At 43.2% G+C, this 24,102-nt stretch overlaps 1 protein-coding gene across 8 annotated transcripts in view; it reads left to right on the top strand.

Annotated features, from left to right (window-relative positions):
- Window positions 1-445: 445 nt before the first annotated feature.
- Window positions 446-24,102, top strand: part of ADAT1 (adenosine deaminase tRNA specific 1) — a 32,169-nt gene continuing 8,512 nt past the window's right edge. For 3 of the 8 annotated variants that reach the window (XR_013530178.1, XR_013530177.1, XM_035282543.3), the window contains exons 1-8: window positions 446-1,251; window positions 3,627-3,817; window positions 4,113-4,181; window positions 5,776-5,830; window positions 6,793-6,923; window positions 10,822-11,440; window positions 14,983-15,128; window positions 15,641-15,740. Coding sequence is in view for 6 of the 8 variants with exons in the window: in XM_035282543.3 (XP_035138434.2) it covers window positions 3,649-3,817; window positions 4,113-4,181; window positions 5,776-5,830; window positions 6,793-6,923; window positions 10,822-11,440; window positions 14,983-15,128; window positions 15,641-15,740 (1,289 nt within the window). In the remaining 2 variants the exon portion in view is untranslated. Of the gene's footprint in view, window positions 1,252-3,626; window positions 3,818-4,112; window positions 4,192-5,775; window positions 5,831-6,792; window positions 6,924-10,821; window positions 11,441-14,982; window positions 15,129-15,640; window positions 15,741-16,444; window positions 16,543-24,102 lie in introns of all 8 variants that reach the window. The other 5 variants (XM_078357776.1, XM_054248627.2, XM_054248626.2 and 2 more) reach the window with 5 other exon arrangements.

Below are 24,102 nucleotides of genomic sequence, written 5' to 3'. Positions count from 1 at the left end.
CCTGGGAGGTGGAGGTTGCTGAGATCAGCTTGGGTGACAAAGCGAGAGTCCATCTCAAAAAAAAAAATTTTTTTTATTTTATGTTGAAATAATATTTTGGATGTGCGGGTTAAATAAAATATGTTTTTTTCTATTTTGACTTTTTTAATGCTATTGGAAATTTTTTAATTACATATTTGGTTGAATTATATATCTATTGGACAGTGATGTTATAGATAGAATTCAGCCTAGTGCTGCAAGATACATCATTCTAGTTGAAGGCATATCTAAGCCAGCAGGCGGCTCCCATCATCCGGTTTTACGCATCCCTAAGACGCTGCCTGCGCTGCGGGACTTGAAGCGCTGGAACAGCAGCCTTGGCACCGACCCCCCGGGAAAACTACAAGGCCCGGCGTGCACTGCGCGCCTCTGGGGCGGAAGTCGGAAGGAGTCGGCGCTTTGTGACGTCACGTCCGTGTTGCCGCCGGATTCAGATCGCTTTCTCTGAGGCCTGTGTCCTGGAGGTGGGAGGGAAGCGTCCGCGAGGCCTTGGGCCGCGGGGCCAGTGCATCTGGGCTAACTTTACCGAGTCTGTTGAGGGAAGAGATTGTGAGGACCGTGTCTTCGGGATGCGTGTCACGTGAGAAGGCGCTCCATGCCAGGAACTGTCAGCAACTGGCACTTGGAGAGCTCTTGCTGCGGACGGGCGCGGGGCCTCTTGCCTAGTAGCCCGCAGGACCCAGTGGGTCCGGCGCTCACGCTGTTTCCACTGCACGGCCTCAGTGCCTTCCCTGGCGCCTCCCGTCCTGTAACTGGCCTACTCGAGGTCCCACCCCGCCTTCTGCAGCGGCCGAGAAGGGGGCTCTGCTTCTGGGAGTATTTAGGAAGGGAGCCAGCGTTAGGCAGGAGTCCCTTCCTCCGAGCATCGCTCAAGGCTTTTCTCCTCTGGCAGCCGATTTCCTTTTCTTTGGAAAGGACGTCAGTTTTTTTAGCTTGTTGCAACTGTTCAGAGATGCCGTCTGTGGGCAAATAAATGCCTTTTTAACTGAGCTGTTATTTTCAGCTAAGAAGTTCTTCAGGTTTTTCCGGATGTAGGAGGGGATGTAGACTCGAATTATAATGGATCCCGTGTAGCAAAACATTTATTAATTTCAACAATTGTGCATGCTCATTCAGACTCAACTACCTGAATGAGATGATGTCGTTCTGGGCTACTTCATCTTAGGGAGTCATTGTTTCTTCTGGCAAGTTCTACCTGCCTTAGCTATTGAGGTTTGTGAATTGCACCTCTGGTTTAATTTCAGGTCGATGGCGAGGTGGTCTTTATAAAATATACTGCCTTGTGATGCAGTCCCTTCCAAATGAGGATTCTAGGATCTCCTATGCTTTCTTTTTTTGACAAGAGTTATTCTAGCCCTCTGACTTTAAGGCACAATGTCTGTTTTCTTGCAGATTGTTGCTTGAAATCACTATGCGCTGATTTACCTATTATTCACTACAGTAGCAAGCCTGCGCATTGCGATGCAGAGGGACTCAGCAATACTTTTTTTTGAGACGGAGTCCCACTCTGTCACCCAGGCTGGAGTGCGGTGGCACAATCTTGGCTCACTGCAACCTCCTACTCGCGGATTCAAGCGATTCTATTGCCTCAGCCTCCCAAGCAGCTGGGATTACAGACACGCCACCATGCCAGGCTAAATTTTTGGATTTTTTTAGTAGAGACGGGGTTTTGACATGTTGGCCAGGCTGGTCTTGAACTCCCAACCTCAGGTGATCTGCCCGCCTCGGCTTCTCAAAGTGCTGGGATTACAGGCATGAGCCATGGCATGTGGCCAGCAATACATCTTTCAAAAGCAACATGCACTGCGGCTCAGGAAAGCCTTTTTTGTTTTCCAGTTTTTTGTTTTTCCATTTTTGTATGTGTGAAACAGAGTCTTACTCTGTCACCCAGGCTGGAGTGCAGTGGCACAATCTTGGCTCACTGCAACCTCTGCCTCCCAGGTTCAAGCGATTCTCCTGCCTCAGCCTCCTGAGTAGCTGGGACTGCAGGCATGTGCCACCATGCCCTGCTAATTCTTGCATTTTCAGTAGAAACAGGGTTTCACCACGTTGGGCAGGCTGGTTTTGAACTCCTGAACTCAGGTAATCCACCTGCCTCGGCCTCCCTCTCAAAGTACCGACTTGAGCCGCCACATCCAGCCTTCAGTTTTGTTTTACAATGCTTAGCTATGTCTATCCATACAAGCTCATCTTCTACTAAGAAGCTTTTTGTATAATTGAGTCCAAATGGGGTCAGGATGTACCTAGTGAGCACTGATAGAGCCAAGAGTGAGACATTCCCAGCAAAGCATCCTAGGAATCTGCTTGATTATTTTTTTCTTCATGGCTTCCTATGCCCATTATAGCCCTCCCCCTTCCACCCCCACCACCAACTAGCTCAAGGCAAATTAACTAGGAAAATCATCCAATGTTATTTCTTATAATAGTAATCACAGTTGACCTTAACTATCCTCAACATTATAGCAATTGCTTTTTAAAAGTATCATTTAATCCTCACAATATCCCTAAGTATTATTGAATCTTCACAATAGTCTAAATAAGTTAGATACTGTTATTATCCCTATTTTGACAGATGAGGAAACAGACACAGCAAGGTTAAGTAGTCCATTCAGCATCATTTGTGGCAAAGCCAAAATTAGAACCCAGAAAGGGTGAATCCAAAGCCCACACACACACTTAAGTACAGCTCTGTGAGAACACTTAACTGCTGAGAAATGTCTCAGTGGGGAGTTAATAGAGGGCGGTAGCGAACCACTCTGCTCTAAGGGAAAGAAGAGAAAAATAAAATGCCTGGAAAAAGAGTAAGAACATGTATCCAGAAAGGTAAACCTTATACAGTGAGGGTCTGCCCAAAGCAAGCGAGTCTGCAGCCCTTCATGTGCTGTTTCCAATGAAAATTGGAGTAGTTAGAAATACTTGAGCAGCTGGTGAGTAGAAAATTAATTAAAAAAAAAAAAAAAGTCCGGGCGCGGTGGCTCATGCCTATAATCCCAGCACTTTGGGAGGCCGAGGCGGGTGGATCACAAGGTCAAGAGATCGAGACCATCCTGGTCACCAAGGTGAAACCCCGTCTCTACTAAAAATACAAAAATTAGCTGGGAATGGTGGTGTGCGCGTATAGTCCCAGCTACTCCGGAAGCTGAGGCAGGAGAATTGCTTGAACCCTGGAGGCAGAGGTTGCGGTGAGCCGAGATCATGCCATTGCACTCCAGTCTGGGTAACAACAGCGAAACTCCGTCTCAAAGAAAATTGGAGTAGTGAGGACATTTCCCTCGTGTCCTTTAACGTTGAGTAGAAGATGGATACTCATTAGAAATGTGTCAGATATCTAACATTAAAAAAGAAAAACTTGAAGAAATAGAATAGTTTGGGGAATTGGTAGAATTTGGGGTTCTTTGATCTTTCATTAAAGGTGAAAAAGGGCAGGGACACAGTAGGAGAAAATGATCCATAGAGTTCCAGATAAAGAAGCAACAGTCTAAGTACAGTTGGGCTATATTTGAAAGACTTGAAGCATGGCTGTGAGGCTGTAGCATTGTGCACTGATTCTCCTTTCTGCACTTCTGATGATTGTGGTTTTTGATCAGGGTCTCAGCACCAGCTCAGACCATGTGGACCGCGGATGAGATTGCTCAGCTGTGCTATGAGCACTATGGGAGCAGACTGCCCAAGAAGGGGAAGCCTGAGCCAAACCACGAATGGACATTATTGGCAGCCGTGGTGAAGATACAATCTCCAGCTGACCAGGCCTGCGACACCCATGATAGGCCGGTACAAGGTGAGACTTTTTCTCCTTGGAACGCTCCTCACTGTCGGAGATGGTAAAATTATACATTGCTCAACTGTGCAGCGACAGTTGTGAGTAGGGTGTGAACTACAGTGTCAGGTGTGTGTGCTTGTCCTCCACTAGGCGGCGCAGTATCTCTGATGGCGGAGACTGCCGTGCTAGGGTGGCAGTGGTTGGTTAAGTGGGCCTCTGGGAATCCCCTGGAGGAGTGTGCAGGCTGATTACACCTGAGCACTGGGGAACATTCTGTTTCTCAGAACTCATACAATTTGTTTTTTCCCCACAGTGACAAAGGAAGTTGTCTCAATGGGAACAGGAACAAAATGCATAGGCCAGTCCAAAATGAGGAAGAGTGGTAAGCACAGGTGGGAGTAAGATTTAGCTTTGGAAACCAGTGTCCGTGTTTTACTCTCCTTGTCAGGGAAGGGGGCCCATATCAGTTGAGGTGCTTGGCATTGTTTCCTACTGACTGTCAGTCCAGTCGGAAAGACAGTGTGCTCACTTCAAGAATGGAAATCCACCATCAAAGGAGAGGCCTCTAGGAGCATGCTTTCTGAATAACTGAAAGCTAGCCAGTATTTTCATGCTCAAACCACAGATTCCTTAGGCTTAGCTATTCCGCATTAGGTATGGAAGGCTTTGAGGCCCTATAGCAGGTAGAGGATGCAGCTTGAGTGGCTGCTGAAGCCCCAGAAAGCAGTATTTTTTTTTTCTTTTCTTTGAGACAGCATCTTGTTCTGTCCCTCAGGCTGGAGTGCAGATGGCTCAATCTCAGCTCACTCCAACCTTTTCTTACCAGATTTAAGCAATTCTCCTGCCTCAGACTCCCAAGGAACTGGGATTACAGGCATCCACCATCATGCCTGGCTAATTTTTGTATTTTCGTAGAGATGGGGTTTCACCATGTTACCCATGCTGGTCTTGAACTCCTGACCTCAGGTAATTCCCTCTCCTCAGCCTCCCTAAATGCTGGGATTACAGGTGTGAGCCACCGGACTCGGCCAGCAATCTTGAATTACAGGAAACTTTGGGCCTCACCAAGAATATGAAAATTCCTTAGAGATCTGGAGTTTTTTGTTTGTTGGTTTTTTTTATGAGACAGGGTCTCACTGGAGTACAGTGGCACCATCATAGCTCCCTGCAGCCTTGAACTCCTGGGCTCAAGTGATCCTCTCGCTTCAGCCTCCTGAGTAGCTAGACTACAGGTGTGCACCACTATGCCCAGCTCATTTTTTTCATTTTTATTTTGTAGAGACTTAGTCTCACTATGTTGCCCAGGCTGGTCTCAAACTCCTGACCTCAAGCTATCCTCCTGCCTTGGCCTCCCAAAGTGCTGGGATTACAGGCATGAGCCACTGCATGCCTGGCCAAGATCTGGGATCTTTAGCAGGTTTCTCTTTGGGTTGACTTCTACCATTCTCCTTGCCTTAACCTCCTGTATATGAGGAAACTTTTCCAGGACCACTATGGATTAGATTAGATGGAATTGTATCACCATGAGCACAAGTATGATATCTCTGTACAAAAGATCTGGACCCCTGTTCTCCAAATAAGGTTTTTCTATAAATTAGTGATTCTCAGCTGGGGGTGATTTGTACCCCAGAGGATATTTGGCAATGTCTGGAGACATTTTTAGTTGTCACAAATCGGGGAGGGGTGCCAGTGGTATCTCATGGGTAGAGGTCAGGAATACACTAATAAACAGTCTACAATGTATGGGTTAGACCCCCCACAGCAAAGAATTTTCTGGCCCAAAATGTCTACAGTGCTGGGTTGAGAAACCCTGCAGTAAATGCATTGTTATTCATGATTGTGGTACCTTCTAGCAAAACTTTCCAGGTGCTACATGACCATCCTGGGTGCTGGTAGGACTCCTGTGTTCTGCTTCTAGGAACCAGAGCCTCTACAGCTTCCATATGTCTTCACTTGTTGTCCTATCTTTGCCACAGGAGACATCCTCAATGATAGCCATGCTGAGGTCATAGCCAGAAGGAGTTTCCAAAGGTAAAGCCACATCCCCAGAGAGTATGGTTCAGGGCTGGGATGGGAGTTCCAGAATTTATATTTCTAATAAGCTTCCAAATAGAGATTATATCAGTCTGTAAACTATACTTTGAGTAGGAATGTGGTCTAGGCTAGTGGTTCTCTTTTTTTTCTTGAGACAGGGTCTTGCTCTGTCATCTAGGCTAGAGTGCAGTGATGTGATCTCAGCTCATTGCAGCCTTGGCTTCCTAGGGCTCAAGGAAGCCTCCCACCTCAGCCTCCTGAGTAGCTGGGGTTACAGGTGCACACCACCATACCCGGCTAACTTTTTCTGTTTTTTATTTTAGTGACAGGGTCTCACTATGCTACCCACACTGGTCTCGAATTCCTGGGCTCAAGCGATCCTCCTGCCTCGGCCTCCTCAATTACAGGCACGAGCCACGTGCCTGGCCTGGACTAGTGGTTCTCAAACTTGATATGCATCAGAAGAACCTGGGGGGGCTTGTTAAAACCCAGATTGCTGAGCCCACCACAGAGATTCTGATTCAGCACATCTAGGGTTGAACCTGAGAAACTGGGTTTCTTCTTTTGTGTTTTTTTTTTTTTCTAACAAAAAAATAGGATCTCACTCTGTCACCCAAGCTGAAGTACAGTGGCACAATCATAGCTCACTGCAGTCTCAAACTCCTGGGTTCAAGCAGTCCTCCTGCCTCAGTCTCCCAAATAGCTAGGGTTACAGATAGGAGCCACTGAGTCCAGTTTGAATTGGAGGTCTAACAAATTCCCAGGTAATGCTGTTGCTGCTGGTGCAGGGACCACACTTCGAGAATCACTGGTCTAGAGCATTCTCATAATTCCTAATCCCTACCAGTCCCATTAGTCTACAGTAACCAGTAATGCTGTCTTAGTAATCACCCAACCGGAGGCTTTCTCTTTACCACAGAGATTGCTTGTTCATCCTAATTACATCTTGCAACTCTTAGGTATCTTCTCCATCAACTCCAGTTGGCAGCCACCCTGAAAGAGGATAGTATCTTTGTCCCAGGAACTCAAAAAGGACTGTGGAAACTCAGACCAGACCTCATTTTTGTGTTTTTCTCCAGCCATACACCCTGTAAGTATATTCAAGCCTTTGGATTAATGTTACATGGACTACTTCCTTATGTTTGTGTTATCCATAGATAGGTTTTTCCTAAAAATCACTAACTACTGAAGTAGCCACAAGTAGTGACAGTGCCTTTTTATGACAGGCCAGTGTACCCAATCACTTCTAAAGGTTTCATCTAAAGAGAAGGCAGAGGCAAGGAGTGTAGAGTCCCACTCATAGTCAATTCTCAGAATCAGGATTAGGAGCATAAGGCTGAAACCCCACAAATGTGAAGCCAACACGGGCCTCAGAAGTCCTATGGTAATTTATCCTGAAACTCATTTAATTTATTCAGTCATCAGATACTTTCTACTATTTGTCAGGCATGATATGACATACTGAGTATACAGAAGTGAGTAAGACTAACGCATTGCTTACCTTCGTAGAGTCTTTTAGGGACTGTTGACAGTCATGGTTAAGGTAAATTTTGATGGGTTATAAGGGTATATTCAGTTACTGTGGTTGCATAAGATAGGAAGACCTAGTGGGGGGTGGGGTGGGGGGGTGGAGTCATTTATATCTTTTGTTTTTCTTTTTTTAAAGTTGAAAATAACTTCTACTGGCCGGGCATGGTGGCTCACACCTGTAATACTAGCATTTTGGGAGGCCAACACAGGTGGATCACCTGAGGTCGGGAGTTGAAGACCATCCTGACCAACATGGAGAAACCCTGTCTCTACTAAAAATACAAAATTAGCCTAATTTCACTCCATAAGTCAGTGGTCTACAAATGGGTGCTGATCCATGAGAACAGTCCCTGAATAAACCAAGAAAGTTCAAGATTGTGTAGTGAATTTTGCAAAACTAATTTCTTTCACTTTAAAGGATATGGGAGTTTTCTTTTTTTAAGAGAAAAATTTAAGAAAAAAATTTTTTTTTTCTTCTCGATCTTCACTGCAACCTCCACTTCCCGGGTTCTGGCTATTCTCCAGCTTTGGCCTCCCAAGTACCTGGGGTTATACGCGCACATCACCACGCCCAGCTAATTTTTTTTTTAATTTTAGTAGAGACAGGGTTTCACCATGTTGGCCAGGCTGGTCTTGAACTCCTGACCTCAAGTGATCCACCTGCCTCAGCCTCCCAAAGTGCTGGGATTACAGTATGAGCCACTGTGCCCAGCTGGTAATTGTGATTTTGAAAGGTCTTACTTAATGGAATAAGAAGTTGGCAACGCTCTGTTCATCTTAAAATCTTCTGGAAATTTTGCTGGTAATCTTTTAAGATGTGATGTCTCCCGTGGTTTGTCTGCAGAGAGAAAGAACATTACCTAGAGAATGTGACTTTCTGGCTCCCTTGGCATTTGCTTCCTATTGCTAATTAATAATTTGCTGGCGGGGTTAGCTACTTCATGATCTTACCTTACGAGTTTTATTAGTATGAGTCAGGCTCTCGTGTTCAGGCATTCCGTCATGATCAAATCTCCAAGCCTGCAAGAGATGGACCCTGGTGAGTTCTCCAAAGTCACTGTGCCTTTGTGAGGTCTCTGGAAGTCAGCCAGCCAACCTCTCCAGATATATTTCCACTTCTGTATCTCTTGCCTTTCCCACTCTTGGGTTAGATTGCAAATGTATTATTTATACACTTTAGAAAAGCAACACTCATTAGGTTAGTGTTTGAAGCAATCTTTCCTTTCTCAAGGGAGAGCTGTGCTTCTTACTGACCTCTAGTTTTCTTTGGTTTCCTATAAGGACAGAGGAGCTCAGAAATCTCTAAACCAGCAGGAGGAAACACTGGAAATTTTGGAAACATTGGTTTAAACTAGGTGTATAATTTACTTTAGAGTCTTTACTGTGGGACCATGCATCATAAAATCTCCAAAAAGGGGAAATTTTGAGCAGTGTTTGCCAAATTTCAACTATGAAATAAACCACCCACTTTTGTTTTCCAAAGCATCTTATGGAATAGCATTCCACAAAATGCACTTGTGAAACCTTGTTCATTCTAAGCCAGTGGTTCTCAACTTGGGAAGTTTCACTCCCCAAGAGACTTTTGGATACATCTGGAGACATTCTTCTTCTTCATTATTATGATTATGATTATTATTATTTGAGATAGAGTTTTGCTCTTGTTGCCAAGCTGGAATGCAATGGTGCAATCTCGGCTCACTGCAACCTCCCCCTCCCAGGTTCAAGTGATTTTCCTGCCTCAACCTCCCAAGTAGTTGGGATTACAGGTGTGCACCACCACACCTGGCTACTTTTTTTTTGCATTTTTAGTAGAAATTGGGTTTCATCATGTAGCCAGGCTTGTCGTGAACTTCTGACCTCAGGTGATCCACCCACCTCAGCCTCATAAAGTGCTGGGATTACAGGTGTGAGCCACCACGCCTGGCCACATTCTTCATTTTCATACTGGGACTGGTAGTGCTATTGGCATCTAGTGGGTAGAGACCAGGTATGCTGCTAAATATTCTATAATTTACAGGACAGTCCCCACAGAAAGAGTGATACAGTTCAGAGTGTCATTAGTGGCCAGGCCTGGTGGCTCACACCTGTAATCCCAGCACTTTGGGTTGTTAAGGCAAGCCAATCTCTGGAGCTCAGGAGTTCAAGACCAGGCTGGCCAACATTGTGAAACCTCGTCTCTACTAAGAATACAAATTTAGCCAGGTGTGGTGATGTGCACCTGTAATCTCAGCTACTTGTGAGGCTGAGGCAGGAGAATCTCTTGAACCCAGGAGGCAGAGGTTATAGAGAGCCAAGTTCGCACCACTGTACTCCAGCCTGGGTGACAGAGCCAGACTCCGTCTAACAAAAAAAATGTGGGCCGGGCTCTGTGCCTCATGCCTGTAATCCTAGCACTTTGGGAGGCCGAGGCAGGTGGATCATGAAGTCAGGAGTTTAAGACTGGCCAAGATGGTGAAACCCCATCTCTACTAAAACTACCAAAATTAGCCAGGCATGGTGGCAGGCACCTGTAATCCTAGCTACTGGGGAGGCTGAAGCAGGAGAATTACTTGAACCCAGGTGGCAGAGGTTGCAGTGAACCGAGATCATGGCACTGCACTCCAGCCTGAGAGATAGAGTAAGACTCAGTCTCAAAAAAAAAAAAAAAAAAATTGTCATCAGTACAGTGGTTAAGAAACCCTGGTCTAAACCACTGTTTCCAAAACTTCCTAGTGATAAAAATTACCTCAGATCTTTGTTAAAATATTCCATTTTTCATACTCCTCTTCTCCATAAATTCCAGCTCACTGAGTCTAGGATAGGCCTCAACAAAAGTTGCATAGAATTCTAATTAGGGAAATTTGTGCATATGCTCTTAATGATCTCAGGTCAGCTAGGAGAATACATTAAGGCAGTTGTTCTCAAACTTGACCTTGCATCAGAATCACCTGGAGAGCTTGTTAAACACACACTGCTGGGGCTGCAGTGGCTCAGTCCAGTTGTTCTGGCACTCAAAGAGACAAGGCTACATGTTCGAGGCCAGCCTGGGAAACATAAAAACGTCTCATCCGTTAGCAACAACAACAAAAAAATTCTATCCTGGCCAACATGGTGAAATGCTGTTTTTATTAAAAATACAAAAATTAGCTGGGCGTGGTGGCATGTGCCTGTAGTCTCAGATACTTGGGAGGCTGAGACAGGAGAATTGCTTGTACCTGGGAGGAGGAGGTTGCAGTGAGCTGAGATCACTCCACTGCACTTCAGCCAGGGAGGCAGGGTGAGACTCCATCTCAAAAAATAAATAAATAAAAATTAAAAAAAACACTGCTGGGCCCTGCCTCCACAGTTTCTGATTGAGCAATTCTGCTGTGGGTTCCAAGAGTTTGCATTTCTGATGAATTTTCAAGAGATCCCACTGTGGTTGCCAGGGACCTCACTTTGAGAACCATTTGTTTAAGGTGGTGGTTTATTCTCTGCAGGTGGGGATGCCTCCATCATTCCGATGCTTGAGTTTGAAGATCAGCCTTGCTGTCCTGTCATCAGAGATTGGGCCAACAACCCATCAGTAGAAGCTAATAGTAACCTGGAAGCTCCTGGATATGAAAGAATATGTGAAGACCTTGGCAGTCCTGTAACCAAAAAGGCGAAGCTTAAGCCTGGTACTACTGCCAAAAAGGTCACGAACGGAGCAGCTCACCCTCACAGTCTTGGTAAGCAGGAAGGTGACCCAATCTCACCAGGCATCAACAGCTGTAATCTCACTGTAGAAGAACTGGCTGCTGTCACCAGAATAGCCCCTGGTAGTGCCAAAGTGATAGACATTTATAGAACTGGAGCCAAATGTGTACCTGGAGAAGCTGGAGACTCCGGGAAGCCTGGTGCTGCGTTTCATCAGGTGGGGCTGCTCCGAGTGAAGCCTGGCCGTGGAGACAGAACTTGCTCCATGTCCTGCAGTGACAAGATGGCCCGATGGAATGTTCTTGGATGCCAGGGGGCACTGTTGATGCACTTCCTGGAAGAGCCCATCTACCTATCAGCAGTGGTCATTGGGAAGTGCCCATACAGCCAGGAAGCCATGCAGAGAGCACTGATTGGAAGGTGAGAAGGTAGGGAGGGCTCGATTGGAACAGTCATTCCAAGGGGCAGTCTGAAAGTAGGGCCTAAGAGCATTAAGAACCTCCTTACCTTTTGACCCAGCAGTTCCTCTTCAAGGAATTTATCTTAAGGAAATAACTAAAGTATTCGAACATTTAGCTTTGTATATAATAATTTTTTAAAAAATAAAAAATAAACAACTGAAATGCCCAGTAATAGGAAATTCAGTGATTTTTTTGTTATTGTTAAAAATAATATTGATGAATGGCTGGGCATGGTGGCTCACACCTATAATCCCAGCACTTTGGGAGGTCGAGGCAGGCAGATTGCTTGAGCCCAGAAGTTCTACACCAGCCTAAGTAACATGGGGAAGCCCCGTCTCTACAAAAAATAGAAAAACTAGCCAAGTGTGGTGGCATGAACCTGTAGTCCTAGCTAATAGGGAGGCTGAGATGGGAGGATCACCTGAGCCTGGGAAGACTGAAGCTGTGGTGAGCCAAGATCGCTCCACTGCACTCCAGCCTGGGTGACAGACCCTGTCTCAAATAAAATGATAATATTCATGTATTTAATGTGGACATACGTTCATAGTGTTTAAAGAACAGTTTAGAAGGCTGGGCGCAGTGGCTCAAGCCTGTAATCCCAGCACTTTGGGAAGCCAACGCTGGTGGATCATGAGGTCAAGAGATCGAGACCATCCTGGTCAACATGGTGAAACCCCGTCTCTACTAAAAATACAAAAAAAATTAGCTGGGCATGGTGGCGCATGCCTGTAATCCCAGCTACTCAGGAGGCTGAGGCAGGAGAATTGCCTGAACCCAGGAGGTGGAGGTTGCAGTGAGCCAAGATCACGCCATTGCACTCCAGCCTGCGTAACACGAGCGAAACTCCATCTCAAAAAAAAAAACAGTTTAGAAGACAAAAAGCCAACTTTGGTCTTAAAGTACATATGCACATGGGAAAGATTGTAAGAGGATGAGCACCAAGGTATTATTAATAATCTGAGTTGTAGTATTATGGGTGGTTTTTTTTCTTTGTTTTTACTATATTTTTAATTTTCTACAGTGTCCATACATTGCCATTATATATATATATTTTTAACCCTAAACATTAGTTTGGGGTTTTCAGAATTTTTTTGTAGAGACAAGGTTTCACTGGGTCTCACCTAGGCTGAAGTACAGTGGTACAATCATAGTTCACTACAGCCTCCAGTTCCTGGGATCAAGTGATCCTGCTGCCTCAACCTCCGGAATAGCTAATATTACAGGCACAAGTCACCACACTTGGCTGATTTTTAATTTTTTTTTTTGGTAGAGACAGGTGTTGTTGGGTTATTCAGGCTGGTCTTGGACTCCTGGACTTCAGCAATTCTCCTACCTTGACCTGCCAAAGTGTTGGGATTATAGGTGTAAGCCACCTCACCCAGCCCTAAACATTAGTTTTAATTTGCCCAAAGTTAAAAGACAAAGGATCGTCACTGAAGTATGGTCTCCCTAAAGAAGGCAGCCAAACTCAGTTCATGCTATAGTAAGTGAGGGCAGGGCAAAGCCATGGCCAGGGAAAGCATTGTGGGCCCATATCAGATGTGTAGCCTCAAGATACGACCCAGCAATTCCACTCCTAGGTAAACCCAAGAGTAATGAAAACATACATTCACACAAGTAGGCCAGGTACAGTAGCTCACACCTATAATCCTAGCATCTTGGGAGGCTAAGTCAGGCAGAATGCTTGAGTCCAGAAATTCAAGACCAGCCTAAGCAACATGAGGAAACCCTGTGTCTACAAAAAATACAAAACTTAGCCAGGCATGGTGGCACACACTTGTAGTCCCAGCTGCATGGGGAGCTGATGTGGGAGGATCACCAGAGCCAAAGAGGGTTGAGGCTGCAGTGAATTGTGATTGCACCACTTTACTCCATCCTAGGCAGTAGAGTGAGGCCCCGTCTCAAAAAAAAAATTGTGTATATAACAAAAACCTGTATATAAATGTTCACAGCAGCATTATTTGTAATAGTCAAAAAGTGAGACAAATGCATCAGTGAATGAATGGATAAATCAAATGTGATATATCCATACAATGGAATATAATTCAGCCATAAAAAGAGCTGAAGTACTGATAAATGCTGCATCGTGGATGAACTTGAAAATATCATGCCAAGTGAGAGAAATCGCATATTGTATAGTTTTATTTCTGTGAAATATCTAGAACAGGCAAATCCATAAAGGCAGATAATAGCTTAGTGATTACCAGGGGCTAAATGCTGTGCCTTACACCTGTAATGCCAGGACTATGGGATGCTGTAGTGGAAGGATTGCTTCAGCCCAGGAGTTCAAGACAAGCCTGGGCAATATGGCAACCCCATCTCTACAAAAAAAATTAAAAATTAGGCCAGGTACGGTGGCTCATGTTTGTAATCCCAGCACTTTAGGAGGCTGTGAGGTGGGTGGATCACAAGGTCAGGAGTTCAAGACTAGCCTGGCCAACACAGTGAAACCCCATCTCTACTAAAAATACAAAAATTAGCCAGGCGTGGTGGTGGGCACCTATAATCCCAGTTCCTTGGGAAGCTAAGGCAGTTGAATCACTTGAACCCGAGAGGCAGAGGTTGCAGTGAGCTGAGATCATGCCATTGTATTCCAACCTGGGCGACAGAACTAGAGTCTGTCTCAAAAAAAAAAATTAAAAAATTAGTCTCAGCTACTTGGGAGGCAGAGGTGGGAGGATCACTTGAGACCTGGGGGAAGAGGTTGCAGTGAGCCGAGATCATGCAACTGCTCTCCAGTCTGAGCAACAGGGACCCTATTTCAAAAAGAAAAAAAAAAATTTTCGGTGATAACCAGGGAATAGAGAGTGAATGCCAGTAGGTACAAGGTTTCTTTTGGAGTGATAAAAATTCCTGAAATTACATTACCATGATAGTTGTGCAGTTCTATGAATATATTAAAAACAATTGAATTATCAACTTTAAAGGGTAAAATTTATGGTATGTGAACTATATCCCTATAAAGATGGTTTTTTAAAAAAGAAAGAGTCAACACTAGGCACTGTACCCAGGATGTTTTCTGTTTTTCCTGTTCTGGTACTTGCAGTTGCTATCTGCTTCATTCTAGACCAGCATCATGTTGGCATCTAGTTTGTTCAAAACACAAGAGAAAAAATGAAGCTTTTATATTATAGGATAATTGTGGGTTTTGGTGTGTTTGAAAGATTCCCCAGGAAGCAGGTGCTAACACTTTAATGTTTCTGCTTAAACTTTTCAAGTTTCTCAAAGCCTGTATCAGGAATGGAGTTTGGTGTTACATTCCAGAAGGGTGTTGACTTGATTCTCAGTTATCCCTTCAGAGTGAGAGAGAAGGATCTTCTTCCAGCCATGAGGTTCTTACAATCTTGATTATATTCGGGAACACTGACTTGTCCCCTGCCCCAATAAATAAACAAATCTCTACACCTGGTAAGGCTCAGGGGTGATGATGTGAGCCACAATCCTAGATACTGTTTTCTCTAGGCATGCACCTAAACTGAATGCATTTTCCCTTACATTTAGGTGTCAGAATTTATCGGCTTTACCAAGAGGTTTTGGAGTTCAAGAACTAAAAATACTGCAGTCAGATTTACTATTTGAACAGAGCCGCTGTGCAGTGCAGGCAAAAAGGGCTGACAGCCCAGGTCGACTTGTTCCTTGTGGAGCAGGTAAGAGACCCAGGTTAGACCTGTCCTGGCGTAACTGCTCCCCTAACTGAGAGTGGCCTTGGAGGGTCTGCATCCTCCCAGGCTAGGAAGGCAGTTCACTGCTCTAGAGGACAGTAGTATGGGCTTTGGAAACACCTATACTGGATCAGGTTTATGCTCTTGTGACCCCTGGCAAGTTACTTACTCTCCCTTGGCCTATTTTCTTAGTCTTCAGATTAGAAGAATATTATTTATCGGGGTTATTAGGTTCAATGAGAAATTCTTTTTAATGCATTTACTCTGTCTCCAGCAGCAAATAATAAATGCTCAGTGATTGTTAGCTCTCATACTAATAATGAATTATGAACCACTTAGACTACAGTGTCCTGGCGGCCAAGCATCCAAGTCATTGTCTCTGACATCATATTGAGTTCTCGTGGGTCTGTAGGATCAGAGAAATATTTTTATTAAAATACTTCTGACATTTACAGGAAATTGGACAGTTTTAACCCTAGAATCTTATCTTTTCATAGCCATCAGCTGGAGTGCAGTTCCTGAGCAGCCATTGGATGTTACTGCCGGTGGCTTTCCACAGGGAACAACAAAGAAAATAATCGGAAGCCTTCAGGCAAGGTACAGCATATTGGGGCAGGAGGAGATGGTAGCTGTGAACTCAGGCTTTACCGCTCTCTAACTCTAGAACATTCTTATTACCCCAAAAAGAACAACCATACCCATTAGCAGTCACTACCTGTCCCGCCCTCTCCTCAACCCCTGGAAACCTCTGATTTACTTAATTTACTTCTTATCTCCATGGATTTGCTATTCTGGACATTTTGTATCATTGGAATCATACAGTATATGACCTTTTGTATCTGGCTTCTTTGACTTAGCATAGTGTTTTGGAGGTGCATCCATGAGGTAGCCAGTATCAGTGTTTCATTACTGTTTATGGCTTGAATAATATTCCATTGTGTGGATATGCCACATTTTGTTTGTTCATTCATTCATGGATGGACGTTTGGGTTGTTTCAATCTTTGGCTATCATGAATAGTGCTGCTATGCAGAACTATGAATATTTCATGTACTACTTTTTGCGTGGCCATATATATATTCTTGGGTATATTTAAGAATGGTATTACTGGTTCATATGATAATTGTTTTCCATAGTAGCTGTATCATTTTGCGTTTTACTAGCAATGTATGAGAGTTCCAATTACCCTGCATCCTTCACAACACTTGTTACTGTCTTTTTTATTGTAGTCATTTTAGGGGGTTTGAATTGGTATCTCATTACAGTCTTTTTTTGAGACCGAGTTTCGCTCTTGTTACCCAGGCTGAAGTACAATGGTGTGATCTCGGCTCACCACAATCTTCGCCTCTTGGGTTCAAGCATTTCTCCTGCCTCAGCCTCCCGAGCAGCTGAGACGACAGGTGCGTGCCACCATGCCTAGCTAATTTTTGTATTTATAGTACAGACGGGGTTTCACCATGTTGACTAGGATGGTCTCAATCTCTTGACCTTGTGATCCACCCGTCTCGGCCTCCCAAAATGCTGGGATTATAGGTGTGAGCCACCATGCCCGGCCAGTCTTTTTTTTTTTTTTTTTTTTTTTTTTTGAGATGGAGTGTTGGCCAGGCTTATCTCAAACTCCTGGCCTCAAGTGATCCACCTGCCTCAGCCTTTCAAAATGCTGGGATTACAGGCATGAGTCACCTCACCTGGCCTTATAGTCTTGATTTGCATTTCCCTAATTATAAACGATGTTGAGCATCTTTTTATGTACTTAATATCCGTCTGTCTCTCTACTTTGGGGAAATAACTATTTGGATCCCTTGCCCATTTTGTTATTTGGTGTATTTGCCTTTTTATTGTGGAGTTGCCAGATTCCTTTATGTATTCTGGATATTCTTCTTTTATCATTATATGATTTGCAGATATTTTTTTCTGGTTCTCTTGGTTATATTTTCACTTTTTGATAATGTCCTTTAAAGCACAAAAGTTTTCAATTTTGATAAAGTCAAATTAATGTATTTTCTTTGGTTCATTGTGCTTTCGGTGGCATACCTAAGAAACCATTGTCTAATCCAAGGTCATATAGTTACTCCATATTTTCTTCTAACAGTTTTTTAGTTTTAGCTCTTATGTTTAGGACTTTGATCCATTTTGAGTTAAATTTTCTTTGTGTTATGAGGAAGGACTCCACCTTCATTCTTTTGCATGTAGATATTCAGTTGTCCCAGCACCATGTTTTGGAAAGACTATTGTTACCCCTGCAGAGATTGTTTATAAATAATACCTAATACTTTCTTGGGCTTCATCCCTAGAAATTCTGGATTAGTAGGTCAGGGTTGGAACCCAAGAATCATTTGTGAAGCTCCACAGTGACTAGACTGGCAAAAAGGGTCCCTGAAAACAGGACTTTGCCTCCTTAGATTGGCTTTTGCCAAAGTGCAGGGTTTGTGGGCTGCTGGATATGAGACTCACATTTTATCCCTGGAGGATCATGCACTCTATGTATGTGTCTCTTTTTTTTGTTGTTTTTATTTTTTTATTTTTTATTTTTTGGAGACGGGATCTAACTGTATTGCCCAGGCTGGTCTCGAACTCCTGAGCTCAAGCAATTCTCCTGCCTCAACCTCCCAAAGTGCTGGGATTACTGCTGTGAGCCACTGTGCCTGGCCTGTGTCTCTTTCTATATGCTTGGCCAATCTTGTCCTCCCTGTCTTCTCCCTATCCCCTGCAATGAGCTAGAGGTGGTTTGGAATAGCTTAAGGATAGGAAGGGCCTCGGGGGAGTGGCCTCTCCATCAAAGGCATTTCCTCTGGATTCAGCTGCCACCAGTGTGACTGGTGTAGAATGTAGAATTCCCACAATTCATAGATTTTTTTTCTTTTTTACTCTAAGTTGCTTTTCCATTTACTTATCATGCCCTCATAAAAGTTGTATTTGTAATTATTTTCCCAAATTCACTTGGTGTATTAGTCCCTTTTCACACTGCTGCAGAGAACTACCTGAGCCTGTGTAATTTATAAAGAAAAGAGGTTTAATTGACACACAGGCTGTACAGGAGGTATGGCTGGGGAGGCCTCAGGAAGCATAATCATGGTGGAAAGGCAAATGGGAAGCAGGCACATCTTCACATGGCAGCAGGAGAGAGAGAAAGCATAAAGGGAAGTGCTACACATGTTGAAACAACCAGATTTCGTGAAAACTCATTCACTATCATATGAGAACAGCAAGGGGGAAATCTGCCCCCATGATCCCATCACCTTCCACTAGGTATCTCCCCCAACAATGGGAATTATAATTCGACCTGAGATTTGGATGGGGACACAGAGCCAAACCATATCACTTGGTTTGGTTTGTGGGTTTTTGTTTTTTGTTTGATTTTTTTTTTTGACATGCTTATTTGCCTGCCTCAAAACAAATAACCATGACAAGACCTCACTTACATACATCCTTTTTAGGCTTTTTTTAAAAAGGTTTTCTTCTTCACAACTACTACCTACCAGGGTTCAAATGGCCTAGACAGAAGATGCTCCCAGTCTCCTGGCAGCCTAGATGGTTGCATTGAATAATATTTATAAAACTGTTGGGAGTAGAGACTTTTGGATGAGTTTTTTTGCCAAGGGGCTTCCTGGTTTGCCATCTTTTGCACTTCTCAGGAGACCAACTCTAAGCCACAGATGAGGTTGTGTGAACAGAGCAGCTGAGGGACAGAGACCACATGTTTCCTGCTGAGCTCTGTCTCTGTTGTCAGTTACAGCCTTGCAACTTCTCACATGGGCCCCACCCACTGACTGTGGTTTCCATCTGCTGCTTTGCTGAGAAATGAGATGCTCTTCTTTGCTGAGTGTATACCTGCTTTTGCCTGAAAAGCCCAGCTCAACGACCACTGCTTTCTGGCTCAAAATTATCACCTCTTCTCTGAATTTCTGTAGTGGTTTTGTTGAGCTTGTCCCAATGTTTCACCAGGAAGAACCTAATATCTAAGAATGTAATTCTCTCTGCCAAAAGGAACCATGACTCTGTTAGGTCACATCCCTCTGCCGTATCTTTCAAGAGTGTCTTGGCTGTTCTTGGACTTTTAAAGATCAATTTGAAGATAATTGGTGACAATGATTTGGAACTGTGAGCCACCCAAATCCCATTTCCAATTGTAATCCCCAGTGTTGGAGGAGGGGTATCTTGGGAGGTAATTAGATCATGGGGGCGGAGTTCTCATGAATGGTTCAGCACCATCCCCACTTGGTACTGTATAGTGAGTGAGTTCACACAAGATCTGGTTGTTTAAAAGTTTGTAGCATCTCCCCACTCACCCTCTTCCTCCTGCTCTGGCCACATAAGACATGCTTGCTTCTCCTTCACCTTCCACCATGATTGTAAGTTTCCTGAGGCCTCCCCAGAAGCCAGTATGCTTCCTGTACAGGCTACAGAACTGTGAGCCCATTAAACTCCTTTTTTTAAAAAAATAGTCTCAAGTATTAAATATTTCTTTATAGCAGTGTGAGAACATACTAATACTAATACAATTGGCATCTTTCAATATTCTCTTCCAAACCAGGAATATGGTATATCTCTCTATAATACTGGTACCAAATTGGCAATTATGCCCCAGACTTATAACTGGTAGTTTTGAGTGTTTACTTATTGAGGTCTTCTTACATATATTTCAATAAGTTTTATAGCTTTCTTTATATAAATCACATTTTTTTTTTTTCTTTCAACTCAAACTTTATTTGATTGCTCTATATTCTACTAAGGAGTGAATGATACAAAGCACATACTCATTTGTGATTATGAACAAACAGCAAAAAAATCAATGGCAAACAAAAATGGAAAGTTGCTTCATGTTTTGAATGAGGCAGACTTTTAATTTAATGATGATTGAAACATAAATGGTAATTAAAACATAGAGGAGAATATTATGAGGACAAGCCTGTTTTTGGAGAGGAGCTTGGTTTCTTCTTGTTCTAAAACTTGTGTAATTTCCACAAAATATATTTCAACTCATTAATTGAATGAGACAGATATTTATTGAACATCTACTTTGTTAAGAATATAGACTCTGTATTTAAAAATGGACACTGCCCTGAAGAGGGCATGAGAGAAGACAAACATAATATATAATTACATCCAAGGCAGTTCATATTAAATGCTCTTCTACCCTTTCTTACAGTTCTTTAGCAAGACATGACAATTTGTTCACTAAAACTTGTCTTGAATCTGTCTTCCTCTTAAGAGAAGTTTGATTTTCAATTTCAGAAATAGCCGAATTTGTGCTTTAAAGATTGGAATAAGTTTTTCCTCCAATAAATCACATTTTAAATTAGCTTTATTCCTTGAATGTATATTAGTTATCTGTTTCTGTATAACAAATTACCACCAAAATAACAGCTTAAAACAACAACAAACGTTTTTTATTTCACACAGTTTATGTGGGTCTGGAATTTAGGAGGAGCTTAGCTAGGTAATTCTGGCCCATCAGTTTGTGAGGTTGCAGTCCATTATGGCAGCCAGGGCTACAGTCATCTGAAGACTTGACTGGGGCTGAAGGATCTAGTTCCAAAATTGTTCCCTCGAATGGCTGACAGGTCAGTGTCAGCTGTTGGCAGGAGGTTTCAGTTCCTTATAGTAAGGGCCTCTCCCCAAAGCTACCAGAGTATTCAGCTTCACAACATGGTGGCTGGCTTTTCCCAGAACAGGCAATCCAGGTGAACAAAGCAGAAGCCAGCAGAAGTCTGTCTGTAATATCTTAATGGTTATTCAGATTAGCCTTATTCAGTATGGGAGGGGATTTCACAAGGCCATGAATTAAGTTGTTGCAATTAAGCTTTTGTTTCTCTTTGTGGCAGTTATTGTTGGTTGCTAGATAAAAACACTAATCTTACCATTATCATTACAATAATAATTCTACTCCTATAATCCCAGCATTTTGAGAGGCTGAGGTGGAGGATTGCTTGAAGCCAGGAGTTCCAGACCAGCCTGGGCAACAAAATGAGATCCCATCTCTAAAAAACAACAACAACAACAACCTAAAAGAATAATAATTCTACCAATTTATCTGGGAATTCTTTGGGGAGCTTTTAAATATAGATCATCACACAAATATAGCTTTGAACAATGTGGGTGTTAGTGGTGCCAACCCCCCTTGCAGTCAAAAATCTGCATATAACTTTTGGCTCTCCAAAAACTACTAATAGCTACTAATAGCCTATTATTGACCAGAAGCCTTGACATCAACAGTCAATTAACACATATAACACACATTGTATATGTTGAATAATATATATAATACGTGTTAATTGACATCAACAGTCAACACATTATATATGTTATATATATTATATATGTATTCTTATAATAAAGTAAACTAAAGAAAATGTTATTAAGAAATAGAAAATCGGAACGATCCAAGATGGCCGATCGCTAACAACCCAGGATTGCAGCTCTCAGGGAAGGCGCGGAGAACTAGAGGACGCTACACTTTCAGACAAATTCTGGTCGCTCACGGAGCAGAAGATCCCCCAGTGGAGGAAACACACGGGTGGCCAGCGCAACTCTCGTGGCCGGCGCAGCGGTTCCGCCGGCACCTCGGCACGGCAGCTCTCGGAGCAGAGTAAACAGGTTCGGAGGACCCGCACAGGCCCCCAGCACGACACCAGAGCCCGGTGCAGCGGCTGTGACGGCACCTTGGCGTGGCAGCGCTCGGCGCAGAGTAAATGGGACCGGTTCCCCTTCTGACTGAGGTTTGGAGCCCCAGGAAGGCAGAGTCGCCTACTACAGACACAAGAAGGAAGCCAGACAGGAGAATCCTGGGCAGAAAAGCACCATCAGTTTTAACACCGCTGCTCTGGCCCTGGGAACTAACAACCTGGACATCCACTCAAGAGACCTAATCTGAAAGTTGGTAATTTCAAAGACGACAGGAGGATAAATTTACAATGACAGGAAGAAACCAGCGTAAAAAAGCTGAGAATACTCAAAGTCAGAACGCCTCTCCCTCTAAAGATGATCACAGTTCCACATCAACAATGGAACAAGGCTTGATGGAGAATGAGCGCATCCTGATGACAGAATCACTCTTCAAGGAATGGATAATTACAAACTTTGGTGAGTTTAAAGAACATGTTGTAGCCCAACGTAAAGAAACTAGGAACTTTGAAAAAAAGTTTGATGAAATCCTATTGAGAATAGACAACTTAGAGAGGAGTATGAGTGAAATAATGGAACTGAAGAATACAATACAGGAACTCCGAGAAGTATGCACAGGTTTAAACACTCGAATTGTTCAAGCAGAAGAAGGGATATCAGAGGTCAAAGTCCAACTTAATGAAATAAAACGTGAAGAAAAGATTAGAGAAAAAAGGATAAAAAGGAATGAGCAAAGTCTCCAAGAAATGTGGGACTATGTGAAAAGACCAAATTTACGTTTGATAGGTGTACCTGAATGCGACAGAGAGAATGAATCCAAGCTGGAAAATACCCTTCAGGATATTATTCAGGAAAATTTTCCTAAACTAGCAAAGCAGGTCAACATTCAACCCCAGGTAATACAGCGAACACCACAAAGATATTCCTCAAGAAGAGCAACCCCAAGGCACATAATCGTTAGATTCATCAGGGTTGAAACGAAGGAGAAAATACTAAGGGCAGCCAGAGAGAGAGGCCGGGTTACCCACAAAGGCAAGCCTATCAGACTTACAGCAGATCTCTCAGCAGAAACTCTACAAGCCAGAAGAGAGTGGGGGCCAATATTCAACATCCTCAAAGAACAGAACCTTCAGCCCAGAATTTCATATCCAGCCAAACTAAGCTTCACAACTGAAGGAAAAATAAAATCTTTTATGAACAAGCAAGAACTCAGAGATTTTATTACCACCAGGCCTGCTTTACAAGAGCTTCTGAAAGAAGCATTACACACAGAAAGAAACAACCAGTATTAGCCTTTCTAAAAATACACCAAAAAGTAAAGAGCACCAACATAAAGAAGAATTTACACCAACGAATGGATAAAACAGCCAGTCAACATCAAATGACAGTAACCCTAAATTTAAATTGACTAAATCCCCCAATCAAAAGACACAGCCAAAACCCAATGGCATGTTACATCCAGACCTGTTTCACATGCAAGGATACACAAAGACTCAAAACAAAGGGATGGAGAAAGATGTACCAACCAAATGGAGAGTAAAAATAAATAATAAATAAATAAAAAGCAGGAGTTGCAATTCTCATATCGGATAAAATAGATTTTAAAGCAGCAAAGATAGAGTGGTAAAAGGATCAGTGCAACAACAAGAGCTAATGATCCTAACACCCAGATACGAGGCTCAGATTCAATGAGACAGAAAATTAATAAGGATATCAAGGACTTGAACTCAGATCCGGAACAAGTAAGCTTAATAAATATTTATAGAGCTCCCCACTTCAAATACACAAAATATACATTCTTGTCAATACCACATCACACCTACCCATAAGTTTAAATGAAACATTGATTGGCCATTATTAATACCCAATTTTTTTTAAAATAAAGCAATATTTCCATTTACTCTCCCTCTTTCTCTTCCTCTTTCTTCCTCTCCTTTACTTATTTTTTTTTTCTTTCCTTCTCTCAAAAGAAAAGAAAGCAACATGTAAACCTCTAGATCCAGGTCGGCAATGTCTCTCATTGCTTGATTTCCTTCCTTCCCTTCCCTCCTCCCTCCCTCCCTCCCCGCTTCCTCCCTTCCTTCCTCCCTACCGTCCTTCTTCCCGCCCTTCCTGCCTTCCTCCCCCCCCCAAAAAAAAAAAAAAGAAAAAGAAATAGAAAATCATAAGGAATAGGCCAGGCATGGTAGATCTCCTCTGTAATAATCCCAGCACTTTGGGAGGCTCAGCTGGGCAGATTACCTGAGATCAGGAGTTCGGGACCAGCCTGACCAACATGGCAAAACCTGTCTGTACTAAAAACACAAAAGTTAGCCAGGCATGGTGTTGCATGCCTG

Source organism: Callithrix jacchus, chromosome 20 (genome assembly GCF_049354715.1).
Source record: "Callithrix jacchus isolate 240 chromosome 20, calJac240_pri, whole genome shotgun sequence".
Lineage (NCBI taxonomy): Eukaryota > Metazoa > Chordata > Mammalia > Primates > Cebidae > Callithrix > Callithrix jacchus.
The sequence above is the reverse complement of the archived record's forward strand: the minus strand, read 5'-3'. Positions and strand labels throughout refer to the sequence as shown.